Source organism: Panulirus ornatus, chromosome 46 (assembly GCF_036320965.1).
Source record: "Panulirus ornatus isolate Po-2019 chromosome 46, ASM3632096v1, whole genome shotgun sequence".
NCBI classification, from domain to species: Eukaryota; Metazoa; Arthropoda; class Malacostraca; order Decapoda; family Palinuridae; genus Panulirus; species Panulirus ornatus.
In genome coordinates this window covers 7,012,942-7,039,010 of record NC_092269.1, presented here as the reverse complement: position 1 = coordinate 7,039,010, position 26,069 = coordinate 7,012,942, and the positions used below count along the sequence as shown (strand labels likewise).

The window sequence follows — 26,069 nt, the reverse complement described above, 5'->3', positions numbered from 1 at the left end:
TTTATTTATGCCTCTAAACTGTACTAGGGTGGTTAGACTACCGTTGGGTACTAGACTGTACTTGCTCTGTTGGAGTACACTCTTGATTGTGTTCCATAACAGTGTGGTTTTAGGTGTCATTTACCATTTAATAATGTGTAGTTTTCAAGCCAAAAGATAAGGTTCATATCTTAGAAGCAGATGATCCTTGTCTTACTTTGCAAGCGTTAAAATGTAACCAATATTTGTGCTGCAAAGTAATCATATACCTTTAGTACAAAGTTTCAGTGGAGGACCATGTTCTGTCAGAAGACAGTCAAATTAGAGATGTTTCTAAGAGACTGAATTGATCCAGGAGGGCAAACTAGGGCATCATGGATGTCACAAAAATTACTTTTATTATCTATTAACCATATTCATTGTAAAGAAGTCTATAGAGAATACCATAGAATTATAAATTGCAGCCTCACATCAATCATTCATGAATGATGACAAAATTGGGCAGCCTGTTCATCTAGCTACATGTATGGAATTTCACTTTGAGTCCAAGGTGAGTGTTGCAAGGTTTAGTCAGAGCATATAAATTCATACACAAGTACATAATGTGTCACCCTTTAGCACTTTCAGTCCTATCTACATGTGAACAAATTTTGGTTGTCCTAACTGTGTACCGATTTTCTTATTTGAATTTTCCTCCCTGCATTTGAGGAACCAAAGGTTCTTTTACTTATTACAGCTATGTAAAGAAGCCATATGTCACCTGCAACTCTAACTAGCCTGCATAAATATCCAGAAGGCTCACTTATCAAGGAGAAAACCATGGTGGGAGGATGTCAATCACTGCCCCTGCAATGCTAAGAGTAAAGAAACAAGATTTTGTGAGGTTTAGATGATGGTAACAATCAACTGTCATGTTTGGATGTACCAGGATATCATGAGAAGACATTTTTGAAACAATATTAGAAGACTCAGGCTCCATGCAGAACAAATGGAAATGAAAGTGGAAGATGATGCAGTGGGTCACTTGCTAGGTATGTATGAGCTTTAATTGGCATTTGTACATGAAGATTTAAATGTAATGCCATTTGGTTTAAAAGGCTACAGTTTTATAAATTTCCCATGATTTTGTTTTACTTAAGAATTTGCTAAAATTCATGAAGCTGGGAGGGGTGGAGATAATTTTTTCCACAGTTGGGACGGTGATGATTATTTGTCTATGCTTTTACCAAATACTATAGGAAATAGGGACATTATTGGGTTTGGTTAACCCTGAAGAATACTATAAAAGGTGCCTGTAAAGAATAGTGGCATAAGAGCATGCTGGACACGTAACATTTTAACAAATTAGCTATGACCATGCGACATGTAACTTGATTAGAAAAATAGAGGGTTACAGAAAAACACCCCTGAAAGGCGGGATGCAACTGTATATGCATTTAAACATTGACAGGTGGCTGGTCATCAGCAAGCAAGGATTGCAGATACAAAATCTTAGAGAAAATTGTCAAAGATATGTCCTTAGATATATTAAGATCAAAGTCAAGGAAAGAAAGGAATGGCTTTGTGGTATGGAAAAGTCATACAGATCATGACTAGATGAAAGCAGTAATTGTTCCACTATATAAAGGGAATAGAATTGACTGCAAGAATTAGAAGCATAAGGCTCCTTAGCATACTTGTGTAATAGGATGGTGAGTAAACATGCTGAAAGGATAAATGAACCCCTTGGTTTTTAATGGTTAAGAGAGATTACACTTAGAATATTGATATAACAGTTGCTAGAGAAAAAGGTGTATGCAACATTTAAGGATTTAAAAAAGGCGCATGATGAAGTGAATGAAATCTCTTGAGAAGTTCTAACTTTGAATGATGTGCATGAAAGACTTTGAGTGCAGTTAAGAGCTTTTGTAATTCGGTTACACTAGTGTATGCATGAGTATGGTTTAAAATGAATGGGGGATTGCTTATGAAATGTCGAATAAAGAAATGAGAAAGGGATGTAGTGTAGAGAAATCCTTGAATGGCATGTAAATTAAAGTGTTAAGGCTATGTGTCCATGTTAAATGTATAGCAGATGATAGTTTGGTGAAGAAAAAAATATTTTCTTGTATTACAGATTTTTAAGTTGAGCGTGTAAACCACAACAGCAAGAAAACTGATCCTTCTCATTTTGCACTTGAAGGTTTATCTCATGGATGTGGTAATGTTTGATCAGCAGTGGAAATATGGATAAAGCAAGACCACTAAATACTTCAAGGTAATTTGAAAAAGATATTTTTCTTAATGATATAATGAACTGAAGAAGAACTTGTTGCATGTGGTGAAGTGTTTTAGATAAAACAATACTAGGGAGGTACAAGAAGTGTGAATGAGTGACATACTGGTGGACAGAGATACACTATGACCAAAGTATTTAAGGATGATTGTGCATGTATTACTCTTTTGAAAACATGGGAAATGTAATATCTAGGTATGGAAGAATTTGAAATATGTAAATTGAGTAGCCATTACATTTCATTAAACACTGTGCTTGAAACATTTAAAATGGTTTGTTCATTGCATATGGTTTTATAAAATACGTATTAGGTAATTCCTATCTACAAATAAAACCATTCTTTACCAGAAGTTTTATTGTGATAACAATAGCATAATCTGAACTATATCTTTTCTTTCATATAAAAATAGATATTATCCATCACAAGCTTCTTCGATAGCGACAAATTGGTCCAAGTTGGGAAAATATTCTCATTTGTCAACAGGTTTGAGCACTGAGCTGACAGGCGTTTGTAATGTTGCTGATTTTGCTTATTCTTTTTCAAGCCATGCAGATCACTTAAAGTCCTATACAGCAAGGTTTTGAAGAGTAATAGAGTTGTATCCCACTCATTGCTGATAGTACCTCTCACCCATGATGTTTCATGTTCCAACCTGTTAAATTAAGAAAATATGACTGTACTGAAATAATATTCTTCAATAAGTGGAGACTCTTTTGTCATAGCCACCCCAAAAGGGAATGGGCATCAGAGATACAGATACACAGATAGATGGAATAATCTTTAATAATAAAAGCTATGCTGATCTATCACCTTTATGTCTCTTATACACTTCACTATTATCATTCTCAACCCACCTGTGAACATGATAAGCACTCTTTTAATAACTCACTTCACCCTGAATCCTAGAAGTGTCTCTTCCATTCCCTGGCAACACTTCACACATGGCTTACATTTTGAAAGGGTATGCTGTTTTGAAGTTTTTTTTTTATACTGAAGGTCACACTGTTCCTTTTCATAATTCTTCAAACAAAGATCCCGTCCCCATTTACTTGACATTACCATGTACTTCATAAAGGTAGTGGGTGGGGGGATGAGGAGGTTAAGTTGTTAGTGAAACAGAAAAAAAGAGGTACGTGAAATATTTGCAAAGAAAGAATATCTGTACAATGTACAAGAGAAATGGCAGGAGTTACAGTGCAGGGGCTGAAAAAGAGGGCAAATGAGAGAGGGTGTTGAAGAGTGTTGGCAAAACTCGGGAGGGTACAAAAATGTCTTCTGAGTAGTGTGAGGCAAACAATGGTGGCAATTATGAGTGGAACAAATGTGAAAGTAGAACCTGGCAAAGAATAGTTCAAGAAACGGAGTGAATATTTTGAAGACTGCTGAATGTGTTAAGATGACGGTGACACGAGATGGGGTGTATGGGACACAGAGAAAGAGATTAATAGCAAAGGGTTTAATGAGAAGAGGTGGTGAAAGCCTAACATAATATGAAGTATGGTTGTTGGAGAAGTTGCCTGCAATTGAATCGCTCAAGGGGGAGGTGCCTGAGGACAAGTAGAATGCTTGTGTAGTGCGATTATACAAAGGCATTGTGAGACAAAGCCTGTTAGTTAATGCGAGCGATGTTGTGAACGTGTCATTTTGCGTTCCTTCTCCATATATATGGTAGCTATACAATATAGATTCTTATGTTGGAATATAGTAATGTAATATACATATTAACTTTCCATTCCATTGTAAAAACGAGAAAAATTATAGAGACGACATATCTGGAAACATTATTGCGTTTTTTTTTTTTTACTTTGATAAACAATTTCAGTACATTAATAGTTTATTACATAAAACCACTCATCCAACCCCATGAAGAAAACTGAAAGACAAATGTTATGGTTGTCTTAAGAGTTTATGTTAGCGAGCGGTGATGCAATTATGCGTTAAATAATACATTTAATAAGGACGCACTGATGATAAAGGCGATTTCTCAATGAAAAAATACCATATGGAGGTGGTTCGTATGTCCGCATACCTATGTAAATTAGGTATAATTAATGTCATCTCTTAATGGTAAACTTAATCTCATCTCTTAGTGGTATACTTAATCATCTTTCTTGGTGAGGGAGAGCATCCGCCTTTTTGTTGGAGATTCTCCCCCCATCTCTTCGTCATATCGTGTGGTGAAGAACGAACAGGATGTACCTTAAATATACTAAATATAGGTGAAAGGAAGAGACAGACACATTTAATATTATGTTTTAGAATCCAACTGCGGGTATGAGGGGTCCTTAACTGTTGGAGCGAGGGAGATGGTGGTGATGGCGGGAACTCCAACACTGCCCCCGCCTTCTCTCCATATCAGTACTATCGATTCATCCACGTTTGTGGTAAACAGTTATACTAACTAATTAACAAATACTCAACGAAATAAAGATAAGGAAGATATTTACACAAGGATAACAGGTCAAGAAGGCCGACCTAGATTTGGGTTAGGTTTCCACCACATTACAAGTCGCCTCAACCTCACACCACCACACCCCCACCATCACTTTAAAGTATCCCCCTTCAACTTGAATTTAATGAGGTTAGCTGATTAACCTTTCGTAATATAATGATCATTAACTGTAAATGTGGCGGATTGTACATCATTAATAAAACGATGCAAGATGTACGACGCAGTAGAATTGTTTTAAGGGAAAAAGTAATTAAAATATTTGTACCTAACTTTACGGTTAAAGACATAAAATAATATATAAAATATTCTGTCTATCCCCCAAAGTGAGGCTGAAAGCAAAAGGTTATTATTATATTGGTATTAGTCAACGGGAATGATCAATTTACGTACACATCCTGCATTCATTCATCTCTATTTTTTACCAATTTAATGTGTGTTTATCCTCTAGGGGCAGGGAAGCCCTATCTCTATCATGCTGCATTTTAAACTAATGTATGATGTTCATGATTAATTTATTCTCATTCAGTTCCCTTTATTCATCAACCATCCCTATACATCTTCACGTCTTCTTGCATTTGATTTTAGTTGCTCTAACCTTCTATATATATAATCCGAATAATTATATTGTAATTTTGTGAATATTGATATGTAAAAATTAATTATCTATTTCAAACTAAACACACACTAAAGCATTTTAAAGTTTTCTGGACACATCACCACCGCCTATGCCACTGAGACGGAATTCACGACATATTTAGTAACAAATCAATATTTTACTTGAATATAACCATAAGAAATATTATGAGTCAACCATTGGCTAACTATACCACACATGACCTGCTGACCTGTTGACCCAGGCCCTGGTTACCTACCACCACCCAACCTCAGTTGACATCTTAACCTTGTGGGTGACACACCGTTCAACTTCGCTCTAGTGAGATTGACTATTTTTTTTTTCCATACATGTGAGTGTGTTTACGCCTCCCATAATGCCCAAACCACAAAGGAAAAAAAAAGGGCTAGTTTACAAACAAAAAAGGGAAATTTGAAACAAACTGGGAAACAATGTGCGTTTGACAGATACAATGAGGGCGTACCACGTGGTGTGGGGGAGAGGAAGCCCACTTTGGCCATGTGAAACTTCCAGGGAGGAAAACCAGCGTGTATTGCCCTACAGAACTACCCTGATGGTGATGATGCTAAACCCTAAACTCTGGTGAGTCACATTACAACCAGCAGCTTTATTCCTTTATTTCTTTTTACGAAAAAAATAAATGGATACTGTGGTGCAAATGGCCCATGTTGTCAAGTACAACCCGTGGACCTGGTGAGTATTTAATTTACATAGTTGTAGCTCTGTGACATGGCTCACTCTATTTAAAATTCTATTGTATACAGTGTGGAAAGTAGTGGGATGGGTTGGAAAAAAAAATTAGAAAGGTGTGGGAGAATTACGGAAACATGGAAATGGACCCCAAGAGCTGTAAAAATTATGTGAAGAGTGGTTGTCACTAGATGGTAGACTGGGAAATGTGCACCACAAACTGGAACACTGGGGGTTGTAATTGGTTAGTAAGCTTGGCAATGTGCCCCAGAAGCCGGGAGAATTTCCTTTCATTTTTCTCCTGTGGAATGGAACGTTTATAGGTAATGTATCAAAAAAGAATATGAGCATATACAGAATTTGACAAATGCGGTAACGTCAATTCCTCTATACAGTTGACAATGAGTGTGATTATAGTCAGTGTAGCACCTCCTATTACCACAATTTTAAGGCCTCATGAAGTGGGCTGGGCTTTGAAGTAAAGGGAAACTGTGAAGCAAATTAAATCTGTATCAACAGTCAAATTTATAAGGAATCGATTGGTGCCACTTATGGTGTCCAGTAGTAATTTTACGGATGTTTTTGCATTATGCATAAGAACATTTTGGAAATAATGATTGCGAGGACAGCTGAAAACTACATTGGCACTTGTCTGAATGCATAGTTTTATTTCATTTGGGAATCAGTGAACAAAGGGCGTAAAGTGGAGATACTCACAATAATTATGAGCTGTGTAATTTGCAATCAGCATTTGCTGAAGGCACTTCTAATTTAAGTAACACCACTTACAACAGCTTTTCTGCAAGGTAGCTCAAAAGTATTGTTTATTGCATCTAAACTAAACTGTTTTCTTGTGGATATTATGCAGTATAAATAAAATATTTTGTTAGTACTTACTAGGGCCAATCTGTGCAGACTAGGCTAAAATTGTGTTTTAACTTGATCAATTTACATTCCCTGATTCAGTTCGGTGGCATCTTGTCATCATACACTGTATTAATCTAATCCAATTCATTCCATTGCACTTTATATCCCCTGGTTCATTCCAATGGCAGTATGTCATCCCATTATACATAGATACTGATCATTTTTTCTTATCTATTGCATGCCAGTTGCTTTCATCAGTGTTCACGTCCCTAGTCCCTAACACCAGTAAATCTTTTTTTTTCATACCTGTATGCTGCTTCCAACTTAGCAAGGTAGCATCAGGAACTAACAAATGAATGTTCATGGAAAAATCCTCCCGTAGCTTCTTTCTATGTTGCCACTTCTAGGTAGATGAAAAAATGCTGAAGAGGATATTCAACCGCAGTAGCCAACGCTCTTTGTTGCCTTAGGAAAATATAAAACATGATTTACTGACCTGATGCAATCCTGGAGAGCTTCCGTAACATTTCCTATTTTAGCTAAAGCCTCCACTTTAAGCAGGGTCCCTACAGCTGCTGTGATGCACAATATTCTTCTTTCACAGGAGCTTCTGTAAAAACTGGCACTTCCTAGATCTGTTAGAAAAAATAAAATGCAATACTTTGCTTGAATTCTGATTTCAGAAATGTTATTTGCAACAGCACTAGTAAGACCACCAGATCACTCAGATAACTGACACACGTGTACATATGAAATAGTAGCACAAGAGAAAAAAATAAGTGTAGCACTTATAAGATGGCAAGTTTTATGGTGTATATACATAAAAGTTTGAAGATTGAATTATGTGATTATTGTCCATGAATGGAGCCTCCACCACCACCAAAAAAAAATAAAGAATTTAGATACTGATTAATATCAAGTGGGATGAATTAAATTCTGATCGAAAAGAACTGCCCTTCTTAGCATGTGGAATGTGGTGCATGCAATAAGGACAGAAAATTACTGCATGTTTACCTTCCTGTCCAAACTGGGAAAAAAGTTTTGCAATATTTTCACTTTCATCCAGACCCATGTGTGCCACAGCAGCAAGAACTTGTATACACACAAAAGATGGCAACTCTGGTATATCATCCTCAGGCCTAAATATAGACCTCGAGCAAGAGGTAGCTGTTTGATGCAGGTTCTCTAACTTCTCCAGCAGGAGGGTGAAGTTCCTCACAGCCTCTGCATACATCTGTAAATGTACAATCATGCTAGTATTAAGAAATAGTCTAATAGAGGCCTTTTCTATTCTGCAGTCCTTTACAGCTTCAAGAAAGGAAAGACGTCTACACTGATGTAGTACTGAAGGAAAGGTATTTTGCCAATGATGAGAGCATATTTATTAAAATCTGACAAGGGTTGATGAGGAACATTTTACGTATGATATTGCTACAGTTTTGGAAATAGCAGTTGAATCAGTAAGGGTGTTCTTGGTTACATTTTTGAAGCATTAACACAATTACTTCATTTTTCAGTAACTGAAAATGTTTATGCTTTTTGTTATTCTTTAAAAAAAACATATGAAGCTTCGTGTTGAAGTGCATCTTATTCCTCCATCCCCAGTAATTTAGGTGAAGTCATGCTAAAAAGTAAAATGACTGGGGTCTTCCGACACATAGCTGCCATACAAAACTTTGGTTAAAGATACATTGTAACAACGTTTAAGTTACATTGTAACAACACTAAAGTTGGTGATCAGTGTCTACTGGCAGGTCAAAATGGGCCAAGATGATATTTTTTGGCAGCCCTTATTAGCTAATCTGCAATCTTGCTCAGTCACTTTCTTGTACCCACCTTACCTTTTTGCCTTAGGAGTACCTTCTATATTTTGTGGGGTTCCTGAAGTACTTAGGAAGCCAGCCATGTCCACCAAGTGGGATAACATGTCATAAAGTGTGGTGGTGTGTGTGTCTGTATGGGGCGAGTGCAGAGCAACTGAGCACCAAATGTTCATTGTAGTAACTTCATCAAGGGCATAAAGGGTCTTATGATATGTTGAACTGATGGAGCAATGGATGGTGTCCAGAGGGCAGACAGGAAAAAGTGATTCATACAAGTCTGGAAAGTGCAATTTTGCAGTGCTTAAGGTTGGGATGGCAGAAAGGCTGTTTATCACTTTTCAGGTCCATTTTGTTTTGCATGTTTTCTCATTACTGCATTTGCTGGGGAAGGAGTGCTTGTTGTTTCTGAAGTAAGACAAGGGATATTTTTTTTATTCCTATTTGGGGGTTGTTTTGATGTGAAGTGATTTGAAAGAGAGGAATCTTGTGCTTTTGCAAAGAACTGAGTGCTGAGCACATTGAGACTTTATCAGGAGAATCATCGTTTCATAGCAAAGGTGCTGAGTGCTTGTGTTTGAAAGGCATTCGATGATTGTTCTAAGTGTTTTCACATTGGTTATATTTGATAGGATGGATTACCAGACAGGTGAGGCATAGTTTCAGGTGGAGCTGATGAATTGTTTGTAAAGGATACTAAGGTTTTTTTTCTTATCCAAGTCTGGTCTAGTAAGGGTTGTAATACTGTTTGAGCTTATATGCTGGGAAAAGAAAACTCCACAAGTTATTATAATTTATTTGATCTATTATCAGGTCCCCTGGGAATGCTAGATATCCAAAGTGAGGATAATTCCAAAATCCACTTATTACTTAGCCCTGAGATTGCTTGATTTGAGACATCAGAGTGTAGCATATATGATGTGATATCAATGAAAGGGTCAGGTGGGGCTTATGTTATGATTGTATGTTGGGATTAAACTTCTCATTTCTACAATTTAGTGCCAGAAATCTGGATAAAATATCAAAGACGAGTGGAGAGGTTAAAGAATGAAAATCTACAACTTCCAAGAGAAGATAAATGCTCTGTTGAATCAAGCTGATGAAAGATTAGTGTGAGGTTGAGGTGGTTACGAACCATCTAAAAGTTGCATCAACAAAGGCTGTTAGAGAAATGGGTGAAATAGCTAGAATAAAATGAATGTAAATTAAGCTCTTACATGTAAATTAAGATCTTAAATTTGAAGCATAGCAAACATTTATTCAGGGAGGTTAATAGGTGCACAAAGGTAACTCTAGAATGCAGTGGAGTTCAGGATATGTGTAGGAGACTGATTGTGACAAGAGATGAAAAGAGTACAGTCTTATTCAGCTTGATATTGGGATGGTATTATATTAAACCTGGTTATTAATAAAGTAGAATTACAGGCAAAGGTGTGTCAAATTGGTATAGAAGACATGAGGACATTTCACATGTTTCTTTTATCTGAAGGGAACAGATGTGGCCATTGCATTATCATTTTGATAAATATATTTTGTTAATGAGTTTGGTTATTTGAAAGTGATCATCAGTGAGAATAGTAGATAGAAACTCAAGGTTAAGAGTAGAACCTTGTAAAGGAAGAAAATGGAGTTGCAGTAACAGAGCTGGTGAATGTGCTTGCATGATGATTGCTTATTACACTTTTGATGTATGGGTGCAAAACTTCTTTATTCAAACTCTTCTTCCTTGAAGGGCAGTACTACCCCTACCATCACATACATTCTTATGTGAGTTCCTTTATTGCTTTGCATTTTCCTAAGCTTTAGGAACTGTCCTTTTCATGGCAGCTGCAGTCAGACCACCTGTCCAGTCACATACAGGTTTCACATGAATATTTGCAAAAGGTGTGCAGTGGAGAGGTGGATAAAGTGCTTTCAGTCTATTCGCAAGCTCAAGGTTTTATGTGAAAATTAATAAGAAAGAAAGTTTAAGTGGCTATCTGGCCCATACTCAGGAAAAATCATATTCAGACTATGTCTCTCATCAGTAGTTCCAAATAGGAATCTATATCTGTGGTTACATATATGTCTGATAGGGTAAATGATGGACAGTACAATGCAAGATTGACAAGCTCAAGGTTGGGGGTTCAAATACTCTTCATACCTACTCTACTGATAAGTTAATCTGAGTGCAGATGGGTAACCTGGTCCGTATAATGTACCAATAACCAACCCTTGGTAGACTTACGGGCTTGTCACTGCAGGCCATGTCCCCAGCCATGGACATCCCCAGAGAAACTCCATGAAAGCTGCAAGCTGTGGGATAACCTTACTAAACAGCTGTGGTGCTTTATCCCAACCAAAATTTGTACCTCATCTACCAGCTAGAGGAAGTACAGCTGGTTGACCTGTGTGCCATCTGCTCAGACTGGGGATTAAAACTGGGCCAATGGATTAGTAGTTATGAACACTAACCACGGTAACATAGTGGCACCTGGTCCATATGGCTAGAGATTTGTAGCCAGGTGGATGTGATGCCATCCACATTAATTCTTTGTATGTATAAGAAGTGGAAATCCTGGGCATTAATCATTAATCTGTTTATGTCTTACAATATATTTTAAAAGCTTTTACCATAACACATCTTCATTTACACATAGTTAATTGTTAACATCCATCATGTTATTACAAACATCTCTGCTGTCACTATCTGTTTTACTAAGAATTACTGATCCTTTCCTGATAAACAGCATGGTGAATGTGCAAGTCTGTAAACTAATCAGTTTACCATCACGTACAGTATTTTACTTGCTCAGTTTTCCCTTCCACCTTCCATTTAAGTTTACCCTGGGCCTGTTTATTCTTTAATCATAATGAAGTGATCATTCTGTATACTTTCTGCTTCCTACATCCAAATGCTGTGTCCCTTACCGTTTCCTATATCAGTCCCTATCTTCCATATTTTTCGTGTTCAAGATATCCCATCTCATCTGCATTTCAAAGTAAGCTTCACCATTGGTTTGCCATAATAAATCATTGGTAACATTGTAATTCTATCCTGAATTTACCTTCATTTGGAGACACCTGCTGGCCAACAAGTAGAGAACACGGCATTGAAGGTCATCTGGTGAATGGTGGTGAAGAGCCAAAATTGAAGATTGAAGATTCACTGGAGAATAAGGATCTTTTTCTTCCAGGCTCTGAGGGATGACACACTAATTTCAAGTTTTTGTACAATGTATACAGTGAATTTTCAAGTATAAATAAATATATACAAAATTGAAGACTTCAAGACATTCATCCATAGTAAATCTGATTGTGCAATCCTTGAATCACTATCATAGGAAGTTTTACTGTGAAAATGTACAAATACAATTGATTTTAAACAGCAACAGACCATCGGCTTTTGCTAAGTTAAGGCTGGTTATGATTGGAGAGATCAGAAAGAGAAAAGCCACCAAGTCAGTTAAGGCATTTATTTAATCGTATCTATTGAGTTGCTTTCAACAGCTCCTACTGGAAAGGCATTCTGTAAGTCAGCAATGCTGCTGAAGAATAAGTACTTTGCCAGATTCACAGTAAAACATTCCTCCATTACCCTTTCCTTTATACAAGCATACTTATATATTCTTCCAGTCATCGGGCATCTCATTTGTACCATAACAAATGTCAAACAGCCTGACTAACCAATCAGCAATACTCCCATCCCACTTCTTAGCCCCAACTGCAGCACCACCCACTCCTGCTCCTTTTTCAAATTTCATCTTGAACAAGATTTTCAGTACTTCCTCTCTTTTCACCATTCCATTTGTCATGACACATTCACTTCACAAAGTCACCCAAAACACATCAAGTCTACCTCCTTATCATCTAAAACATTTGGAAGTCCTCTTCTTCACATACCCTATTACATCCTGATTTTTCCTCCACCCACAGTTTATTTCCTTCCAAAATTTTGTCATACTTTCACTGAAACTTGCTTGTACTTATCATCTGACCAGAGAAGAACATTGTGGTTTTAGGAGACCTAAAGGGTATGTTGACAAGTGTTGTACAAGAATGTTTTAAAAGAATGGTGTGAATGGCATTTATGGATCTGGGAAAAGCATAATTTGACCAGATGCCTTATGGAAGGTGCAATAAACACTTGAAGTAAATGGGAAGATGATAAATGCAGACTTTTATGGCAAAAGTACAGAATGTTTGAAGAAGGAGGAAGGAGGGTGAGAGATTACATTAATGTGGGTGTTCAGTATGATTATGGACAGGTTGGTGACAGGTACATGCCAGGGTCTTGCAGGAAGAAAAAGGTCTGCCATCTTATTTGGGAAGGGAGATGGGAGTTGAATCAGTTAATGTTTGCAAATGACAAGAGATCTTGTGACAGACTGTAGGGATACATTCTAGGTGCTTGTGACAGTTTCCGTGCACGTAAAAGAATAAAGGTGAAAGTATATGTCACCCAAAGGTAAGGAAGTGCAGCATAAGAGGTAACACAGGATGGTTGGAGTGCAAGTTCAGGTGGGGAGGACCTATAAGTCGTGGAGTGCATTAAATACCTAGTAATGGACATGGAAGGGTAGAGGACCATGGAGGTAAAGTACATCATATGGTGAAAGAGGAGTTATGGTCCTGGGCGTAATATGAAGTGTATGGAAGGATAGGTCCTTGTCTGTTACCGTAAAGTAGGTGTGTTTGAGGGTGCAGCCATCCTAACATTGTGATATGATTGCAAATATTGGGCTTTGAATGCAAAGAATGGAAGAGGTTAAGGAATTGGAGTCATGGACATGTGATTAAACCAAGTACTTTGGGAACTGGGAACTGAACATTGTGGAAGGAGAGAAGCATATCTTAAAGAGAACATGACCAGTGTGATTTCTAGGAAGTGCCATTGATAATGAGCTGAACCAGGGCACATGAAGCAGTCAAGATAAAAACACACAGTGTGGCTGTGACAACTGTGAATGGTAGTGGCTAGCTCTGGTAAATTATACATCACAACTAGAAAGCATGTATGTAAATAAGACCATTATTAATCTGTACCTGACAATTTCACAAAAGTGAAATTATGTGTAATTAAGTTTAAAGAAAAATGTCCAACTACACTATAATTATTGTTTTGAAAGGAGGTAAATGATGAGGAAAAATTAATGGGAGCAACAGTAAGGGTAATTGCTAAATGACAAGAGGTGAAAAAGATAAGTATTTTCAGGGACTGTTGATTATGTTGGATGATCATTAGCGTTTCTGGGACAAGTAGTTTGTAGTGACAAAGTCTTCGTAACTGGTGAAAGGAAATGAGGCTAAGAAAGATGGAAAATGAAGTACAGTAAAGAAATGGAGTTGGAGGGGACTGCAGGTTATTATTATTATTATTATTTTGCTTTGTCGCTGTCTCCTGCGTTTGCGAGGTAGCGCAAGGAAACAGACGAAAAAAATGGCCCAACCCACCCCCATACACATGTATATACACACACGTCCACACACGCAAATATACATACCTATACATCTCAATGTACACATATATATACACACAGAGACACATACATATATACCCATGCACACATTTCACACTGTCTGCCTTTATTCATTCCCATCGCCACCTCGCCACACATGGAATACCATCCCCCTCCCCCCTCATGTGTGCGGGGTAGCGCTAGGAAAAGACAACAAAGGCCTCATTTGTTCACACTCAGTCTCTAGCGGTCATGCAATAATGCCCGAAACCACAGCTCCCTTTCCACATCCAGGCCCCACACAGCTTTCCATGGTTTACCCTAGATGCTTCACATGCCCTGATTCAATCCACTGACAGCACGTCAACCCTGGTATACCACATCGATCCAATTCACTCTATTCCTTGCCTGCCTTTCACCCTCCTGCATGTTCAGGCCCCGATCACTCAAAATCTTTTTCACTCCATCTTTCCACCTCCAGTTTGGTCTCCCACTTCTCCTCGTTCCCTCCACCTTCGACTCATATATCCTCTTGGTCAATCTTTCCTCACTCATTCTCTCCATGTGCCCTAACAATTTTAAAACACCCTCTTCTGCTCTCTCAGCCACGCTCTTTTTATTTCCACACATCTCTCTTACCCTTACATTACTTACTCGATCAAACCACCTCACACCACACATTGTCCTCAAACATCTCATTTCCAGCACATCCACCCTCCTCCGCACAACTCTATCCATAGCCCACGCCTCGCAACCATACAACATTGTTGGAACCACTATTCCTTCAAACATAGCCATTTTTGCTTTCGGAGATAATGTTCTCGACTTCCACACATTCTTCAAGGCTCACAGGATTTTCGCCCCCTCCCTCACCCTATGATTCACTTCCGCTTCCATGGTTCCATCCGCTGCCAGATCCACTCCCAGATATCTAAAACACTTTACTTCCTCCAGGTTTTCTCCATTCAAACTTACCTCCCAATTGACTTGACCCTCAACCCTACTGTACGTAATAACCTTGCTCTTATTCACATTTACTCTTAACTTTCTTCTTTCACACACTACCAAACTCAGTCACCAGCTTCTGCAGGTACATTACATAAATCAAGAAAGGGGATGATAGTACTGGTGATTAGTTATTCAGGCTATTCATTGTTTTTATGTCTTAAGGTGAGGAGCATGAGTACTGGCATACTACATGTATAGTACCTCTTGCATAATAGCAAAGGGTACAAATGTGAATGCTCAGCTTACAGACATAAATTTGTTGAGTGTACCTGATAAGGTTTACAGGAGGGTGTGACATGCTCAGAACATTAAGAGGTAAAGGACATGTAGAACAGCTGTTTCATTTAAAGAATTAGTGAGTAATACATAGAGTGATTGCTTGTTACATTTATGGATCTCAAGGTGTTCTATAGAGCTGCCAGAGAGGCCTTATGAAAGGTGCTATTCGGAGTAAAGCCTCAGTAAACTGAGAGTTGCTAAATGATGCAAGGAGTTTTCATCAGTTTATTAAGGTGTGTGAGTGGTAAGAGAGGAGGGCAAGTAATTCATAGTGAAGGTGATTCTGTATCTAGGATATGTAATTATGGCTCAGATCAGCTTATGGCTACAGGAGTGAGGGACGTAAAGGGAAGGATCTTGGAGCAAGCATTAGGTGGTGTGTATGCTAATTGCAGATGACAGCTGTTTGGTAGACTCTAGATGCTGATGATAGATTCTGAGTGTGTGCATTAAATGAAGCTGGGCATATGTGAAATAAAGTATGGTAATGAGATGCTGTAGGTGAAACATGATGGATTGAACTTTTTTACATTTGACTGGGAAGAGCCTAAAGAAAGTGGAGTGCTTTAACTAATGAAGGGTAAATGTACAAGATATAGCCATGGAGATTAAATTGAGTCAAAATTTGGAAGAGGAGAGTATGGCACTGGGGGCACTGAATGTGAGCAATTTCTGTTAGGGGAAGGATTACTGTGTACAGGCACAGGAATCCAAAAAGTGTTTTGTCTATGGATGTCTTGAGCCTTGTGCACAAAAGGATGAGTGGGAATGTGTTGGATAACATGAGGGCAATGTGTGTGGTTGATTGTGGCAGGAATAACTTGTAAGACAGAGGTTTGGTAGGAAGTGGAGTATTGAGAAGAGCCTAGAAGGGTGTGCCGAAATGACTGAAAACACATGGAGAGAAATGAAGGACCATCAGGACTTAACTCAAAACTCAAGGGAGCATGATAGAGGAGGCTGAGGGGATGAAAGGATTCTGTATTTTTTTCCATACATGCTCACCATTCCTCATTTGGCTCCTTGCTCTGTTCCTGCTTTTGGAATACAGGTAGGACATCCAGCCACCTGTCCATTTTGGTTGCCTTCTCCGACACGCATTGGATACATGGGTAATATTCTTTTTGATCGAGTAAGTAATGAAAGGGTAAAAGATGTGTGGTAATAAAGAGTGTGGTTGAGAGAGCAGAAGAGGGTGTATTGAAATGGTTTGGTCACATTCTGATGCTCTGTACATGCCTTCACCCTCTCAATCAATGAGTGAGGAAAGATTGACCAAGAGGATATATGTGTCAGAGGTGTAGGGAATGAGAAGTGGGAGACCAAATTGGAGGTGGAAAGATGGAGTGAAAAAGATTTTGAGTGATCGGGGCCTGAACATGCAGGAGGGTGAAAGGCGTGCAAGGAATAGAGTGAATTGGAACGATGTGGTATACCGGGGTCGACGTGCTGTCAATGGATTGAACCAAGGCATGTGAAGCGTCTGGGGTAAACCATGGAAAGTTCTGTGGGGCCTGGATGTGGGGATAGGGGAGTAAGATTACTTCCCACGTATTACCTGCGTGTCGTAGAAGGCAACTTAAAGGGGAGGGAGTGGGGGGCTGGAAATCCTCCCCTCTCATTTTTTTTTTAATTTTCCAAAAGCAGGAACAGAGAAGGGGGCCAGGTGAGGATATTCCCTCAAAGGTCCAGTCCTCTGTTCTTAACGCTACCTTGCTAACGCGGGAAATGGCGAATAGTTTGAAAGAAAATATATATATGCAAGTAAAACCTCAAGGAAAAGTGGTCATAGAATTCATTGTCACCACTGTAATCATAACAAAGCACTTTAAGCCATATTTTGTTTCCATCCTTATTCATAATTACCTTAGGACCTTTCCAAGACCAAAGCTGCATTACTTCTGGTAGCATGGAAATATTGACCCCTTTGTGGTTTTAAGTTCCTTGATGAGCTTGTATTCTGTGATACTGGTCACTTGCAGTGTAATGCATTTATATTTTTTCCAAAAATAACTGAATACTTCTTTAAAATATGGCTTTCATGCATATTTATGGAACATTGTTACTTGCTCAGAAGATAATTTATGTATGGCAGGAATCATTTGACATGGTTTGTTGCCTGTTACTCCATGGTATTACAAATGGAGGGATGAAAGTTTTGTTTGCCATCCTTAAGTGATATTTTTGCAATTTTTGTTCTGGGTATTTTCCTCAAACCGTAGCTAACCTTGGGTTTGAAGTTTTTCAAGAAATGGCCCATATTTATGATTGCAACCAAGAAAATGTGTGTAAAACTGAAATTTTCATATGTACTAGAAAGGTTTTCATAATTACCCCAGTATTTTTTTCAAGTCTCCACTACTTCCAATAGCATTTATTTTGTAAGGTTGTACTCCCTTTCATCAGCAGATGATGATACAGCCTCACTGAAGGCGACTTTTCACGTGTGATGCAACTGTAGGCATGCAGTCTGGTAAATAACCTTGTGCAATATACATATTTTTTCTAAGCTTGTTTGCAGTTTCCTGCCTTTGCACCTGTAACAAATGAAGAATGGTCTCATTCACTTACAGTCATATCCTAGTTCGTGTAATGATACACACACGTATAAATATATATATCATTCATACATTTGCTGCTTCCTATGTTAGTGAGGCGTGTGCCAGGAGCAGACAAGGAAAAAGTCTTATACCATACATGTAGTTTATTCAGTCTATTATTATTTTACTTTGTCGCTGTCTCCCGCATTAGCGAGGTAGCACAAGGAAACAGACGAAAGAATGGCCCAACCAACCCACTTACACATGTACATACACGTCCACACACACAAATATACATACCTATACATCTCAACATATATATTTATATATATATATACACACAGACATATATACACATATACATAATTCATAGTCTGCCCTTATTCTTTCCCATTGCCACCCCACCACACATGAAATAACAACCCCCTTCCCCTGCGTGTGCACGAGGTAGCTCTAGGAAAAAACAAAGGCCACATTCGTTCACACTCAGTCTCTAGCTGTCATGTATAATGCACCGAAACTACAGCTCCCTTTCCACATCTAGGCCCCACAGAACTTTCCATGGTTTACCCCAGACGCTTCACATGCCCTGGTTCAATCCATTGACAGCACATCGACCCCGGTATACCACATCGTTCCAATTCACCCTATTCCTTGCACACCTTTCACCCTCCTGCATGTTCAGGCCCCAATCACTCAAAATCTTTTTCACTCCATTCTTTGTCTCCCACTTCTCGTTCCCTCCATCTGACATATATCCTCTTGGTCAATCTTTCCTCTCGTTCTCTCCATGTGACCAAACCATATCAAAACACCCTCTTCTGCTCTCAACCACATTTTTTATTACCACACATCTCTCTTACCCTATTATTACTTACTCGATCAAATCACCTCTCACACATTGTCCTCAAACATCTCATTTCCAGCACATCCACCCTCCTCTGCACAACTCTGTCTATAGTCTTTATATCTATTCATATATTTTCATGTATATTCTTCCTCAGTCATGTATAATGCAGCAGTCCCCTATCCAGTCAAGCACAGACTGCGTGCTAATAACTACACAAGTTTTATCACCTTCGGCAAGGCTGTCGTGTCTGAAAAAAAAAATTATATTTTTTTTTTCTTTTTTTACAATGCAACAAAACTAGGGAGTACTATCTTCAGCCTATCCCTGCAAACTATTCCATAATTTACCTTCACCTCATTTACCATGGTACAGCCAACTGACAGCAAGTAGTCTTTCCTAACCTTACACCAAGTGTCACATTCATGATATTCCATGCACACATTCCACCCTCCTGATGTTCATACCCAAATACCTCAAAGCACCTCTAAATCCTTCCACCTTCTTAGTGATCTCCTACCATTGTTGTTTTTATTACGTCACCCCTTTATTTTGAGAAAAACTTCCACTTTGCTCCTTATATGTATGGCATTTAATGACTGATGTATGGACAGGCCTTGTGAATGGGGTATATATGTGTGGTAAATGAATATAATGAAATTCAGCTTTATCCCAGAGAATAAGGTACATCAAAGTAGAAGAGGACAAGAGGCCCACAGCATAGGTTATGGATGTAATGTAAATGTGGCACTTGAATGGTTACAAATACTTTTTATCTAGGTCTTAGACCTAATTGTTGGTGCTGAGGTGCTAGCATGAGGGGACAGGTCTACAATGCAGAGGAAGAGGCAAGGCAGATGCATCATGTTGCATTTGCTGGTAACATTGCTCTAGTGGCTTTGGGGGGCCAGTCCTCAGCAACACTCGTTAAAAAAACAGAAATGTGAATGAAGTTTGACATTTCCTTATATATGCTCACCATTTCCCACATGAGCAAGGTACCATCAAGAAGTGATGATGGGCCATAGGTGCATGCTAATAATGCCAGTTAACAAGGTATCCACAAAAAGAATAGTTATGTGGGTCACGAATTATAATTAAGGATTTCCCCAAGTGAATGTTATGCTTTGTTTAAGATGGCAACGAAAAGCCATATTGTCATATAATCTATACTGTGATTAAAAGATAGAACAAAAATATATTTAGCAATATCAGTACAGAATGAGCAGAAAGAATGACCATGAGGGTACACATAAAAGTGGAAGGAACAAGGAAAAGGAGGAAACCAAGTTGGTGATGGAAGGATAGAGTTCAAAAATGCTTTCAGTGCTTAGGCCTTAATCAGGATGGTATATGGTGTGCAAGGGTGGGAGCAAATTAGGGCTTACAGGGTACGATGTACTGAACCAGAGCATATGAAGCAATCTAAGAAAACCACATTAGTCCTATGTGATCTGGTTGTGGTTACAAGGTTCTGGTTTTGAGAGCAAATAGTTTTATGCAAATGAGGCAGTTTCTCCAACTGTTTCTGGTGCTACTTCACCAATGCAGGATTATGGACATGCAAAAAAAAAAAATCTTTTGCTTGCATGAATTCCCCCACAAAATACTCATTCCCATATCCTGTACAACGAACAAAAACAAGGCTAGATAAAACTCAACAAATTTATGCATGATTTTATTAAAATTAAATTACACAGCTTCATACCTACAGCACTGATGACAATAACAGATGAACAGCCAAACCTCCCAGTAAGGTACTATCACTGTGATGGGAGGCATCTCAACCCTACCACAGTGGTAGTTCCTACCTCGGAAATTATTTATTACCTTTAGGTTGCATCCACATAACTGAACCAATCAGAGGTAAATTACTGGATTAAAGCATTCCCTAACTTACATTACGGTCTTATGCTGTAATGAAACGAATTTCATGAAAATTACTATACATAAACAATTTCAGTATTACTACAATCCATCATAATACTTACCTTTGGAGTTATTTCTGATGTATATAACAGATGCAAACTGAATGAGTGTGAAATCTCTAGTCATGATTTCAAAACTACATGCACCAGAGACACACCCATCCAGTCAACCCTGTATTTTTTCCCCAAAGTACTGGATGTAGAACTAATCATTTGCTGGTCTAATTCAAGAGTAACATATAATGCTAACTTACCAGTAAAACTATCTTTTTGTATTCTTAGAAATACCTGTATTATACTTACTACTATTAAGAGAGATAAAGTTTCAAGTTCAGCACTTCCAAGGTCCATTGAGAAGAAAATCCGAGATATATTGAAGATTGCAGGGATGCATCTCTCGCATTTATCAACAGCAGCTTGAAGTTTCAGTAAGGCTGTATGAGGCTTTCCTACTTTGAACAGTATAAGTCCAGTGAGCCATAATATCCACCCCTGCACATCTGCCCCACACTTCTCACTTGATATGGTTTGCAAACATTTTATGCTTCCTTCAAATTCTCCTTTCTTGTAAAGGTTAACACCAGAAAGGAACTTAATTGTTGATCCAACATAAGTGTCCTCACAGTCAACATGTAGATGATCTCCTTTGCGCATTATCGCAGAGACTAAAAGTAAATAACTGAACGCTGATAAATCTGTGCTAGCTGTGGCATTCAATAACCATGATGGTGGAATCTCCTCAGGAAGCCAACAGTTACTCCATGACAGACTGTCTTTCAGTACAGAAATATCACAGTCATCAGGGACAAGATTGGCATATAACAGAAATAAAGTTGACGATGCAGTGCACATCCATTCCTTCTTTAATAACTTAACTAAATCTTGAAATTCCAATCCTTTTGCATCTTCAAGCCCTGTAAAGTACAAAATTAAATGTAAGTAGGTTATAATTATTACCTCTGGAATTAACTGCTAACATTGTGTAGAACTTTACTAAAAAATAACCTGCTGCCGAATCAATTGTATAGCTACTAACATAATCATCGTTAATTCTATATCAATAAATACAGGACAAAGTAGCAGTCTGCAGCTCTTCTGGGCAATAAAGTAACATTTGATGGAAATAAATTTATCACTGGAAAATGCAAAAACACTAACCCGTGATAGTCCAAGCCGGCAATGATATAGTTTTTGACAGAAAAGATAAAATTAAAAATGCAAGGAGGGCAGCATTATGGGTGAAGCTTTTCTTCATAATCTACAAACTATTTTGCATTTTCAGGGTGAACCCCATAAAACATTCTGCTATCAACAGAATGAACAAGATGACTGATTGCTCTAGTTTAAATGAAGGATGAGAGGACCAAACAAGTATCTGCATCAATACAAAGGCCATGTCCTATGTAAGTACACTACTAATTAATTTCAAGTAAAATCAATATACAATTCACTACTGACCCCCTCATATTTACTTTAATACTATACAGAATACTAACTCAATTAACAAACCACATTACTATAGACAACTACTTTTAAGTAAATCCTTCAGCTTACACTTACACCGTTCAAAAAATTCTGCAACAATCCCTTTAACTGCCAACGTAGTGAAATCCCTCTGGAAAGTGACTGCCATGTACAATATTGTGACAACCATTTCACACTCGACATCCCAGCAGCTGTGTGATGGTGAAGACAGGAACTTTTTTGAAGCATAATCAATGAGTTCACTGACAGAGGCACTCGATGTCTGGAAAAATATACAGTTATGTAGACAGTTGTCTGATACTTCTGGATATACAAATTACCTACAGCAATAATGACAACTGATAAATGACTGGTCAAAATGAGTTAGCCTAAAATTGTAGTACCCTCTCAGCTGACGTCCAGCTATTTGGTAAATGATGAACCTTCGGCACATCTGCAGGTTTGGCGTAAACTTAAACAGTTAATTAAAAGATCCACGATTCTATGACATGTTATGCTGAAACTTGCTAGTCTTAATGAACTTCATATAAGGCTGTGGCTAAGGTTAACATGTAACCCTATTTATCATCAAATACAAATCAAATATATTGTGTAAAAAGAACAATAAACAAGTTCTAAAACAAAATAAAATATGGAAATATCTATTGATATTCCCAATGGGTTAGCATTAAATAGACCACACAAAAATTTACTCCCTAACACATTCTAAATAAACATTGGATTGTTGGGAGATTCAGGTGATCCACAAACTTGTAGTGACATTTAAATACAAAGGCAGACATTTTCAAATGTTCATGCTAAAAATAGCACCAACAAGGCTAATGTATATGCTACATGTTAGAAATGAAATAAAAGAGAAATGCTAAGGGGATGCCCTTCCTATATTAATGGAATGAGCAAATTTTCTGGATGTCTGGGATGTAATATTTTTTTTCCAGCTATGATGGGACTGCTAGTGACTTTATGGATAATTGACAGAATCAAGTGACAATGTCAATGAACTATACATCAATTCTAGCAGTTTCAGGGTTAATACAAGACTGATATTTTGTAGTACTTAGCCATACTGGTATTCTGGGAATGATTTCACCATTACAAACAAGAACTTCAACTTGCACAAATCAAAATCTCTCTATGAATATACAGATGTGCAAATTAATGGAACAAGATTGTCACATTCAGTCAACTCATTTATAGCCCAAACCATATTTTAGCTAACAAGTGCTTTAGGCTTCTGCCTATCTTTACTGGCAGTTTTCAATTAATGTAGACTAAAGTGTGAATATACATCTGTCCAGATTTTCTTATGTTCACGTTTTTTATACAAGGAAAATATGAACAAGTCACATGAAGCAATTGGGGGAAACCATGTAATGGTCTGTGGGGACTGGTTGTGGATGGTACGCTTTGGTTTTAGTACACTTTACATGAAAACTAGGAGGTGGATTTAGATGATCAGGTCAGTTTCATCTGCTTCACTACATTGTAATAAAAGTTTTTGTTTTGGTTGGGTTGAAAGTGTTACGCTGATATGAAAATATGATGATTTTGAAGCTATATTTCTTTATTTTTTGCATTCATTAGTTTTGTTGATTTCTACACATTCATAGGCACTGATTGGTTTTGTCAAGTCTCTATATGGGGATAAGACATTAACAAAATTGTTTTCAGTAAAGTTTTCTGTCAATGTTGAGCTCCACATGCATCAGCTTTAAAAAGGGTTTTTGAACTGAAAATATTTTTTCTCACTTCCCTGTGAGAAGCACTACATCTAGTTTATTATTGTCAATGTACTCAAACATAAATCAGGCTTGGATTGGCTACCTTACCCAAATTTTCCCTACTACAAAAACAATTTACTAGAAGCCAACACATCAAACCTCCAACTAAAATTACCACCACTAAAATTCACATTACAAATAACATGCACAGCAAAGTAAATATCGGCTACAAGAAATTTGGCATTCTGTTCGAAGGATTCCCTGAGGAGTTACACTTAATGACATTTACCAAAGTAGACTGAAGCACTTTACAATAAGAAAAGCATCTCTTGCAGACAGGGAGATAAAAAAATCCATTAGAGGAACAATTTTTTTTTCTAACATCTTTCAATTTCCAATACTTCTTGTAAGGTGAAAACTAAATTAATTGTGGAACAACTAAAAGAATATATCACCATATCACATAACTTAAAATTCCTTAAAATGAACACAACACCAACATCTATGAACCCAACAAATTTTTTTACATTTTCCCCTATGAAAATATTGAAAGGGCCAAGACCCAAACATATTGGGGAGAAAGAAAATTGAATTTCCCTTAAATTGAAGGTCGAGTTATTGATCAAAATATATTAAAGTATGTGCAAAACCAACCATTTAATGTCAATTTCGTTAATCAGATTGATCTCCTACAGTAATACACGTATTTCACATTTACTGTAATCTTGTATTTTGATCATGTACGTACTGTTAAAACAAGAGCTCTCTTAACTTGCTAGATCTATAGAAGTGAAAAACAGATGCACTCATACAGAGGTTATTAATCACCAAACACATGCATAATACATGAGATATTCTATCATACATGGAATTAATGTGCATGTGCCAATCTTTCTTACCTCCAAAAAAAAAAAAAATGCCAAGAATTCCCAATATTAGAGTACAATAAAAAGGCTATCCCAGTCATTCCATAGCCACCATCCAACCCTAGATCTATTCCTGTTCAGTAACACGAGAGGCGAGGTCAGCCAAATGTTCAGACCCCAAAGCAGCCTGTGGACCAAACCTAGATTATCTCCTGCCCATTATAAGGCAGAGATATTAACAAGTTCCCCATCATTCAAATAATTCTACCATTGACATGGTTTTCTTCCGAGTTACGTCTGTGGTGCCCTTAAACTTCATCTTTCCCCCTACATCCATGGTCGCAATTAACATAAACAAGGACCCGGGAAAATGTAGTCAATAGTCAGCTACACAAGCAGGAAAGAAATTGGTTATGCTGGTGTGGTCCACGACCTGTGCTGTATTACACGTTCATAAAGTTCAACTTTTCAAAGTAGACGAGTCTTTAAGGTTGGTGTGTATATATTATATATATATATATATATATATATATATATATATATATATATATAACCACACCACGTAACCAAACACAAGACAGACTGGGGTAGTCACATCAACCAGGGGTTCAACTCATCTGCACCCAGTCCCTAGCCGTGGTCAGAAATTCCAGTCCTTCAGGTATTACTCTCCCAGCCGCCATTTAACATCACACCTACCGCATTTTAGCGAATTTTCTTTTACATGGCTGACGCCCTACGCCATTTAACACGCACCAGGAGGCTGGCGTCTCTCCTCTTCGCCCAAGGTGGCGGACACAAGACCCCATAGACATGGAAATTCCCCATTCATTCAAGATTGGCGCCGACAACATGGCGCCAATTTTATAATTACCATCTCCCACTCGCTAAATACGCCAGAAAACCCGTAAATCCCGGTCTTACTCACGAGAACTTTGGGCGCCAACGACCTGAGGTGGCTGAGGGAGGTGGTGGCGGCGGCGGCGGCAGCCGAGGAAGCGTCAGGGTCGGAGGGAGTCCTGGGTTTGAACGCGGCCGCCGCCCTGATGACCGTTACGACGCCACTCCTTTGTTCACCATGGCCGCCTCCCGCGCGTCGCATCACACACTTCTTACTCTCCCTGCCCTCCGCCACGTCATCACCGCTGCTGTGTCCCCGCTGCCTCTTCATGACGGGCCGGGCCCTCGCCTCGTCCACCGGACGACTACCTAGGGCTCGGCAGGGTCGGGTGGTGCGTC

At 38.3% G+C, this 26,069-nt stretch overlaps 2 protein-coding genes across 3 annotated transcripts in view; one reads left to right on the top strand and one right to left on the bottom strand.

Moving 5' to 3' along the window:
- Nucleotides 1–2,594: 2,594 nt before the first annotated feature.
- LOC139763098 (uncharacterized) lies at nt 2,595–26,007 on the bottom strand. The gene is made up of 7 exons (XM_071688736.1): nt 25,759–26,007; nt 22,319–22,505; nt 21,062–21,672; nt 11,766–11,897; nt 7,913–8,132; nt 7,395–7,533; nt 2,595–2,907 (listed from the first exon to the last, which is right to left on the bottom strand). The coding sequence occupies exons 1-7, from the start codon at nt 25,999–26,001 to the stop codon at nt 2,637–2,639; spliced, it is 1,803 nt and encodes a 600-aa protein (XP_071544837.1). The 5' UTR covers nt 26,002–26,007; the 3' UTR covers nt 2,595–2,636.
- Nucleotides 2,923–26,069, top strand: part of LOC139763100 (histone deacetylase 8-like) — a 48,072-nt gene continuing 24,925 nt past the window's right edge. Inside the window, exons 1-2 of one of the 2 annotated variants that reach the window (XM_071688739.1) lie at nt 2,923–5,923; nt 22,041–22,161. The gene's annotated coding sequence lies outside the window, so the exon portion shown is untranslated. The remainder of the gene's footprint in view (nt 5,924–22,040; nt 22,162–26,069) is intronic. The other variant, XM_071688743.1, reaches the window with a different exon arrangement.

Coding starts and splice junctions, on each gene's coding strand:
- LOC139763098 (XM_071688736.1), bottom strand. CDS start 26,001: ATGAAGAGGCAGCGGGGACACAGCAGCGGTGATGACGTGGCGGAGGGC. Junction 22,506..25,758: donor CGTTGGCGCCCAAAGTTCTC/GTGAGTAAGACC, acceptor ATATTTTTCCAG/ACATCGAGTGCCTCTGTCAG. Junction 8,133..11,765: donor GCAGGTGTCTCCAAATGAAG/GTAAATTCAGGA, acceptor GTACATTTACAG/ATGTATGCAGAGGCTGTGAG.